General features: G+C 51.5%; 2 protein-coding genes across 2 annotated transcripts; one reads left to right on the top strand and one right to left on the bottom strand.

The window, feature by feature from the left end:
• Positions 1–4884: 4884 nt before the first annotated feature.
• Positions 4885–6711, top strand: ENH_00037470 (hypothetical protein, conserved; the record flags this gene model as incomplete). Its single annotated transcript, XM_013580538.1, has 4 exons — positions 4885–4989; positions 5182–5318; positions 5513–5642; positions 5839–6711. 4 exons carry the CDS (start codon positions 4885–4887, stop codon positions 6709–6711), a joined length of 1245 nt encoding a protein of 414 aa, XP_013435992.1.
• A 951-nt stretch (positions 6712–7662) lies between these two features.
• ENH_00037460 (hypothetical protein) lies at positions 7663–8661 on the bottom strand (the record flags this gene model as incomplete). Its single annotated transcript, XM_013580537.1, has 2 exons — positions 7663–8381; positions 8518–8661. Coding segments are annotated over 2 exons (863 nt in total), but the record flags the coding sequence as incomplete, so codon positions are not given.
• Between the last annotated feature and the right edge of the window lie 394 nt (positions 8662–9055).

Genomic DNA, 9055 nt, shown 5'->3' with positions numbered 1-9055 from the left:
GTGGAAAAAAGCCCTCAAAAGGATTTGTTTATTTTCGCGCGAAAAGAACTTGTGGCCTTTCTAGAGGCTTTCTTTCTTCTTGAAATGCATGCGCATGCATTTTTATTTGCCGCACTTGCATGCAACCCTAAAATGCCCAAATGCGCGATATATTTCCGTCTGCATGCATGCATTCGGATGCATGCATTATAGTGCATGCATGCACGAGCAGACGGCATTTATATCCCTACGTTTGCGTAGTTATTATATCTGCATCCATCTATATCATTTGCTAAATGAAATAGCATGCATTTAAATTTGTTCTCTTTTATACACATTTATAAATGGAAAATCCGTTAAATATACTTGCGCGGCTGTTCACAATTCTATTATGTGCATTATCTTGGCAGAAATGTACTCGAGACTGCAGTGTACGTACACCGCGTGCATGCACGTTTGATCCTGGCGAGGCATGCAAGTGCATGCGCATGCATAAATACTGGCATTATGCTTTTAACTTTATGCATTTATATTAATTGAATTTATTTAGAGTTATACTTGCATGCAAAAGTGAACATGCATGCGCTTTGGGGTGTATTTGATGTGGGGCTGAATAGCACGCGGAACGGCCGAGGTGTACATACACCGCAGTTCTCATTACTGGATATCTACGCTTTCCAAACAAATTAAATTCGAACTGCAAAAAAGCATTATTTATATTTTATTTTTGTGCAACTGTTATCCTTGGGGCTCTGGTGAAATATATAAAATCTCTTTGCATGCATGCCCTCGTAAGGCTGCTGCATGCACTCGCAAAAAGTCAAAATTTTTAAATGTTTATATTTAGAAAATCCAAAACTCTTAAACTTTAAAACAATTTTTAGTATCTTAGAGGCCGCAACAAACCACAGAAAGCCTGAACTGAACGAAGTGCATGCATGCACAGACTTTTTTTTCAAAGTTCAAATTGGCAAAAAAATAAAACATTTGAATTGAAATAATTAATTAATTAACAGTTGGCCGTTTACACCGCGCATCTGGAGTTTATGGACAGCGCAAAGGCCCCACATTTTGTGCATGCATTACTCAAAAACAAAAAACTTTTCCAAAATTTAAATTTGTCTTTTAAATGCAACAAAAGTTACTTTGCCTGTTTGAACTCGACGGGGTGTACATACACTTGCGCGCACTACACACGGGCCTGCGGAGGTAAGATGCATGCAACTTAAAAGTTGAATTGACACAAAAGTAGTACAATTTGCAAGTTTAACTGACACTAAAGTAAACCATTTGAAGCTTTTAAACTGTTTGAGCCCATCGAAACGTTTACTTGGTGTTTAGACACCGCAAAGTACGAGGAGAGTGAACTTTTCAAGTGTACATACACTGCATGCATGCAGCTGCTGCTGCAAAAGCTTGAGGGCCCAAAAGCGAGGCTTTGAGGCACTGTTTCTTTTTCTTAAGTGGACGAAATGCAATAAATTTCATTAATTGAATTAATTTGATTTGATTTCGTTTTGTTTTGCCCATCTCCCGGAGCTGTATGTACACTCCGCGAAACTGTCCAGGGGCACAAACACTCATTCTTCTTTTCATTTTTTTAATTTCATCTTTTTGTCTTTTTAAGTCAACCAGTGGGGCTCACTTGCAAGGACAAGTCCACAAGAATATGCAAACTGATGAATACAATTTGGTGGAGATTTAAATATATGAATATATATATATTTATATATATATATACATATATATATATATATTTTGTGTTTCATATATACACTGCACATTATATAATAAGTATTTCGGATTTAAATTTATACTTTTGTGAATCTTTACGCGCCCCTTCTTCCCTAAATCTTTGCATGCGCATGCATGTTGTTTCCGCAACTTTATTATTTGCTTTTCTTTATTATTCTTTCTATTTTTGCATGCAACAAAAAGGCGCTTTGCACCAGCAGGCTAGTTGGCCGCGAGCCTGCGGTGTACGTACACCTGAGCGCCCCACAGCCCAAATGCCTCTTTCGAATTTTCTCCAATTTTAACTTTCCAGCTTTTCACTTTTGCACGGCTTTTCGTGCAGAAGTACAGAAATGCAGTTGTTGATATTTTAAAGAGTGCCATTTGATGCATCTTTGCAACAAAACGGCCCCCTGGGGGCCCCCTGGGGGCCCCCAAAAAGCCCCAAGTCTTGTTACTTTTAAATCCTTTTTCGGAGATAAACGCATGCATGCGCTGGCTTTCTTTTCTGGACCTCTTGCATGCACACAAGTGGCCATTTTCAGGATTTTGCAACTCAAGAATGACATCTATATATGCATATGTGAAGTATATATATATATATATATATATATATATATATATATATATATATATATATATATATATATATATATATATGCATGCAGGCACATATATATACGCATTTATCTATCTATCTATCTATGAATATATATATATTTATATATTTGCATTTTTATATTTATATATTTATATATATTTACTTATTGGGCACTTCACAGATGAACAGTGAAGGGTAGAAAATGGGGGCCTGGGCTCTGAGTGGGATGTGGGCCCCCGAGGGCCCCTCCGTGTCAGGAGAAGCAGCTGCTGCAGCAGCAGCTGCAGCAGCAGCTACAGCAGCAGCTGCTGCTGCAGCAGCAGGAAGGGTAGCTGCAGCAGCAGCCTGCCAGCTGCTTTGCCTTTGTTGGCTGTGGGGTTTGTATTCAGCTGTACATACACCTCGGAGCGCGCCGCCACGCGTGTAGCGGAGCTTTTATCACTTAATTTAATTTAATTAAAATTCTTTCAATTTAATTTAATTTAGTTTTTAAATTTTATTTCTAAGAGAGCCTCTGGAGACATTTCAGAAGATCCCGGAAGCCCAACTAAAGTGCTGTCTAGACACCCCAGCCCCGGAGCTGCCCGTACACTCCAGCAGCTGTCTGTACACCTCAGCACAGGTTGTGGGGTCTTGGGATCGCTTTGAATCGATCCCGATCCCGATCCCGATCCCGCTTCCACCAGCTCACAGCACCCACAGGATGCAGCCAGCTCGAGCTAGCTAGCTGCACAGCTAGCAGTCTAGCTAGCTAGCTGCTGCAGCCAGCTGTCTAGCTGCAGTAGCTTGCTGCAGCTAGCTGCTGCAGCCGCTTGCTGCAGCTAGCTGCTGCAGCTAGCTAGCTAGCTGCGAATGGGTTACGTGGGGGCCTCCGGGGCCCCAAAGCCTTGGGGCCCCTTGACCCTGGGGGCCCCAAGGCCAAAAGGCTCTTGGGGGCCCCAGCCTGTGGGGCCCCTTAGGGGCCCCTAGGGGCCCCCCAGTGCCTATGGGCGTTGGCCCGGGGGCCCCGGGGCCCCCCTGGGGCCCCTGGGGGCCCCCTCTGAGCTCGTCTTTCGACTCAGCGAGCTCTTGCTGCAGGTGTGGGGCCCCACAGCTGCTGCGGGGCCCCCCAGCAGCAGCACAGAGTTTTATACACTCTTTTGGGGTTTCGTTTGGCCGCAACTTCTCCCCCGGAGGCCCTGCAGCAGCAGTTCAGCGGGCTGTGGAGCGCTGGGGGGGGAGTTTTGGGAAGTTTAGGAGTTTTGCTGTTTATAAATTAGAAATAATAATTAAAAAATGAATTTGAAGGAGGTGTGTGGGTTAGAGGAAGCTGGGGAGGTGCCTGCTGGGGATACACCGCGTTCGGGGCTGGGGTGTATAGGCAGCTCGGGTGTACGTACAGCTCGCGCGCGCAGCTTGAGTGTGTTGGGAGTTTTGCGTTTTGTCTTTTGATCAGAAGAATTCAAAAAAAGGGGAATTAGAGAGAAGGCAGCGAAGGAGTTGCTGCTGCATGCCGCTGCTGCTGCCGCTGCAGCTGCTGCAGCAGCAACAGCTGCTGCTGCAGTGTCTGCGGCGGCAGCAGAGAGGCGGGGGAAGGCGAGAAGAAGAGGAAATGAGTTGTTCGTTGCGCGCCACATTAGGGTTTAGGGTTTGGGCCTAGGGTTTAGGGTTTAGGGTTTAGGGTTTCGGATCCCCCAGCACAGCCAGCGGCAGCAGCCTCGGGCAGACTCCGTGCATGCTAGGAGCTGCTGCTGCTGCTGCTGCTGCTGCTGCTCCTTTCTTTCTGTAGCTTTTCTCTTTGAGCTAATTTGTTTTGCTGCTCCAGTGTACGTACACCCCAGCACAAACCCCCGGAGGGTTTAGGACCCCCAGCAGCTGCTTGCTGCTCTTGAGGGTTTATAGCGCCGGTGTGTTGCAGCTATCGGGCCTCCAGCCCCCCCTAAACCCTAAACCCTAAACCCTAAACCCTAAACCCGAAGCACCGACCCTTTGCAGCTCACTGACACCTCAACAGCGCCCCCACTTTCGCCGCCGCAGACGGGACACTCCCGCAGCAGCAGCAGCAGCAGCAGCAGCAGCAGCAGCAGCAGCAGCAGCGGCGGCATTCACTAAAGGGTACTGAAGAGCAGCAGCTCTGGGCCTAGGGGGCCCCACCTTTAGAAGGGCCCCACCTTTAGGGGCCCCCCATCTCTGGGGGCCCCCTGCTGGGGGCCCCCACTAGGAGGGGGCCCCCAGGGGGCCCCCCTGCAGCAGCAGCAGCAGCTGCTGCTGCAGCTGCTGCATCTGCTGCAGCGGCACACGAGGGGGCCCCCCTAATATGTGGGAACTTATGAAGGGGGCCCCTGGGGGGCCCCTGGGGTTCGGGTTTGGGTGCGGAGAGAATGAAGTTTAGGGTTTAGGGTTTGTGAGGTTTTGGGGTTTTGAGGGTTTAGGGTTTAGGGTTTGTAGTTTGGGTGGTTTGCTGCAGGGTGAGGGTGAAGAGGAAATATGGGGTTAGGTTTGGGTTGGAGTGTGCGTGGACCCAGAACCCTAAACCCTCCCTCAACCCTAAACCCTAGAGCCTAAAACCCTAAACCCTAAACCCTAGCAAAATGAGGGCCCTCTACACGAGGACTTTCTTTCGCGTTGTTATCCCCACCGAGTTTGGGGAAAAGGTGGCGGTTGTCGGTTCAGAGTCCCAGCTGGGAAACTGGCAGGTAAACCCTAAACCCTAAACCCTAAACCCTAAACCCTAATCCCTTTTCCGGTCAGTGTTGCTGCGGCCCCGAGGCCCTAGGGTTTAGGTTTCCTTGGCTGAGCCCTTCGGCCAGTCTCTGAACCCCGCGAACCCGCTGAACCGAGTGAACCCTAAACCCTAAACCCTAAACCCTAATTTAGGGTTTGCGCAGGTGTCTCGGTGCCACGAGCTGGTGACAAACGAAGATGTCGTGCCTGCGTGGTTTAGCAAAAAGCCGGCGCTGCTGCCTCTCAACAAAAAGGTGGCTTATAAATATGTCGTTTTAAACGACAGAAATGAAATCGTCCGGTAGGGTTTAGGGTTTAGGGTTTAGGGTTTAGGGTTTAGGGTTTAGGGTTTAGGGTTAGTAGAGGTGGTTGTCTTCTTCAAGTTCCAGCGTGCACGGGTCTGGGGCTGGGTGTCTGCTGGTCTTTCTGCTGGTCTGAACACCCCCAAGTTCTAGACCCTAAACCCTAAACCCTAAACCCTAATTTGTGGTTTAGGTGGGAGGAGATAGAAGGGAATCGGGAGCTGACGCCCACGGGAGTAGAAATGCTTGTAGAAGATGACAATGGTTACATCCGCGGCAAAACCTCTTGCGATTTGCCCACCGAAATAGCCCCCAACACTCAAGTAGGGTTTAGGGTTTAGGGTTTAGGGTTTAGGGTTTGTTGCGTATTGGGTTTCTCGCCCCAGCAGGTTATTCCTCGAGTCTGCCGCTTGTCCGCAGCGAACAGAAACTTGCTGCGGGGTCGGGGGCGCAGGGCGCGGCTTGTCGAGGGTGTATTAGGGTTTAGGGTTTAGGGTTTAGGGTTTAGGGTTTGCGCAGGAGAAGAGCGGTTTGGAGTGCGGGTCTGGGGGCGCGGGGCTGCAGCGGCAGCTTTCTGCGCAGGAAGCAGCAGCAGCAATTGACGAAAACGATTCGCTGCTGATAGTCTCTTTGGAGCTTCCAGTCCGCGTGGTTCGCGTGGCTTCTTACCAGAACACGCCTGCGGAAGCCGCAGCAATAGCAGCAGCAGCAGCAGCAGCAGCAGCAGCAGGCAGCAGCAGCAGCAGCAGCAGCAGCAGCAGCGAGCCCCCCGAGCCTCCGCCCTCCCCCTCCTCCTCCTCCGCAGCAGCCCGCAGCGGATCAGCGAGTCCCTGCGCAGCAGCTTCTCCTTCCTGCTGCTGCTGCGGCTCCTCCTCCGCAGCTGCTGCTTCCCGCTGCTGCTGCGCTGCAGCAGCAGCAGCAGCAGCAGCAGCAGCAGTGCCGCAGATGCGGGACGGCAGCGGCGCCCTCGTGGCCTTCCGCCGCAGCAGCCGCGGCCGCTTCGAACTCCGGCCCGCGAAGTCTTCGCTGCTGCCTTCGCTGCTGCACCTCCGCGGCAAAACGAAGTTGGCGGTTTCTTTTTTGGGGGTTTGTGGGGTTTCTCCCGCGGACTCTGAGGAGGAGTTGGAGCTTCGCGAGCTTCTCCAAACCCTCAACTGCATTCCCATTTTCGTCCCCGAGGATGAGATGAAGGGCTGTCTTTGCTTCTGCGACCAAGTCCGTCTTTGCTGCTGTGCTTTCTTACTCCGGTTTTTCCTTTGCTTTGAGGGTTTGGGGGGGGTTGGGGGAGTTTTGAGGGTTTGCGAGGGTTTGGAGGGGTTTTGGGGCGGTTTTGAGGGTTTGGGGGGGTTTGAGGGAGTTTTGAGGGTTTGCGAGGGTTTGGAGCGGTTTTGAGGCAGTTTTGAGGGTTTGCGAGGGTTTGGAGCGGTTTTGAGGGTTTGTGAGGGTTTGGGGCGGTTTTGAGGGTTTGAGAGGGTTTGGGGCGGTTTTGAGGGTTTGAGAGGGTTTGGGGGGGTTTTGAGGGTTTGCGAGGGTTTGGGGGAGTTTTGAGGGTTTGCGAGGGTTTGGGGGAGTTTTGAGGGTTTGAGAGGGTTTGGAGCGGTTTTGAGGGTTTGCGAGGGTTTGGGGGAGTTTTGAGGGTTTGGGAGGGTTTGGGGGAGTTTTGAGGGTTTGGGAGGGTTTGGGGGAGTTTTGAGGGTTTGCGAGGGTTTGGGGGAGTTTTGAGGGTTTGCGAGGGTTTGGGGCGGTTTTGAGGGTTTGGAGGCTTTTGAGGTTTTTAGGGGGGTTTTGAGGGTTTTGGGGGATTGAGGGTTTGGGGGAGGGTTTTGAGGGCTTGGGGGTGGTTTTGAGGGGTGTTGAGGGTTTGGGAGGGCTTTGAGGGTTTTGAGGGTTTTGAGGGTTTTGAGGGTTTGGGAGGGTTTTGAGGGTTTGGGAGGGTTTTGAGGGTTTTGAGGGTTTTGGGGGTGGATCTGTGGTGGAGTTGTTTGTTTTGTTTACTTGTTTTATTTGTTGCATTTATTTTGATTTATTATTTTACCAGATTTGTTTTATTGGATTGATTTTATCTTATTTATTTTATTTTATTCTATTTATTTTATTTTATTTCCTCTCTATTTCCTGCTCTTCCATCCTTGCCTCCCCTCCTCACCCTTTCATCCCTTATCACTGTCTCACGCTGCTGCTGCCGCAGCAGCAGCAGCAGCAGCAGCAACAGCAGCAGCAACAGCAGCAGCAACAGCAGCAGCAGCAGCAGCAGCAGAACACCCCAAATCAAAACAACGCAAAACAGCAGAACCCCCACCTAAACCAGCACGCACCCCTCCACCCCCGCCGCTACTACCACCACTAATACCCTCCCACTCCCGCTGCTGCTGCTGCTGCTGCTGCTGCTGCGCTGCTGCTGCTGCTGCTGCTGCTGCGCTGCTGCTGCTGCTGCTGCTGCAGGTGCTGCGTCCGCTGCTGCACAACGTGTTGGCGGTGGACTGCGCGGCGCAGGAGCCTTATTCTCTGGGGGTTTACCGGAGTTTTCAGTTTGTGAATAAAGTTTTTGGAAACGCAGTGGCTTTGCAAATGCACGAAAATGACATTGTTTGGATCCACGACTTCCAACTCATTGCTGCTCCCATGTACGTCACCCGCAGACACCGCAAGGCCAACGTCGGCCTCTTCCTCCACGTCCCCTTCCCCTCCTCCGAGATCTTCCGCTGCCTCCCCTGCAGAGAAGAGGTTCGCCGCTGCTGCTGCTGCTGCTGCTGCTGCTGCTGCTGGGGGTGGGGGGGCTGCTGCTGCTGCTGCTGGTGCTGGGAGGCAGGCAGCGCTGCGGCTGCTGCTGCATGGTGCGTGGGTTTGAGGGAGTGTTGGGGCTGCTCCTGCTTCCCAGCACCTTCTGGGTGAACTGAACGCCCTCTGCTGCTGCTGCAGCAGCAGCTGCTGCTGCTGCTGGTGGGAGGCAGGCAGCGCCGCTGCTGCTGCTGCTGCAGCAGCCGCTGCTGGTGCTGCTGCTGCTGCTGCAAGTTGCGTGGGTTTGAGGGAGTGTTCGGACTGCTCCTGCTCTCCCGCCCGCCCTGGACGCACCGCGCACCCTCTGCTGCTGCTGCTGCTGCTGCTGCTGCTGCTGCTGCTGCAGCTGCTGCGGGGGATGCTGTGCGCGGACTTGATAGGGTTTCACTTTTTCGAGTACGCGCGGCACTTTTTGGTGACTTGCAAGCGCCTCCTCGGGCTCGACCACTCTTTTCGCCGCGGCGGCCTTTTGGCCATCGACTTCGGCGCCCGCAGCGTCTTCGTCCGCGTCGGCCACGTCCACGTGATGTTCGCCAAGCTGCAGCAGGCGCTCGCCAGCAGCAGCTGCGCCGCACAGGCAGAACGCATTAGGTAACAGTGCATGCAAGTGCATGCATGCAAGTGCATGCAGGGATGCATGCATGCAGGGATGCATGCAGGCAGGTGCATGCAGGGATGCAGGCAGGTGCATGCAGGCAGGTGCATGCAGGGATGCAGGCAGGTGCATGCAGGGATGCACGCAGGTGCAGGCAGGCATGCATGCAGGCATGCATGCAGGGATGCAGGGATGCATGCAGGCATGCATGCATGCAGGCATGCGGGCTGTCTTTTGTCTCTCATTTATTTATTCGTTTTATTGTCTGTTTGTTTTATTTTTTATTTTATTTTGTTGCGCTTTTGGGGTTTGTTTTCTGAAATTCAGACAAAGACATAAAGGAAAATTCATCTTCGGCTCGCA

The sequence above is a fragment of the Eimeria necatrix genome, genomic scaffold (genome assembly GCF_000499385.1).
Source record: "Eimeria necatrix Houghton genomic scaffold, Enh_scaff275, whole genome shotgun sequence".
NCBI lineage: Eukaryota > Apicomplexa > Conoidasida > Eucoccidiorida > Eimeriidae > Eimeria > Eimeria necatrix.
This window is presented reverse-complemented; position numbering and strand designations above follow the sequence as displayed.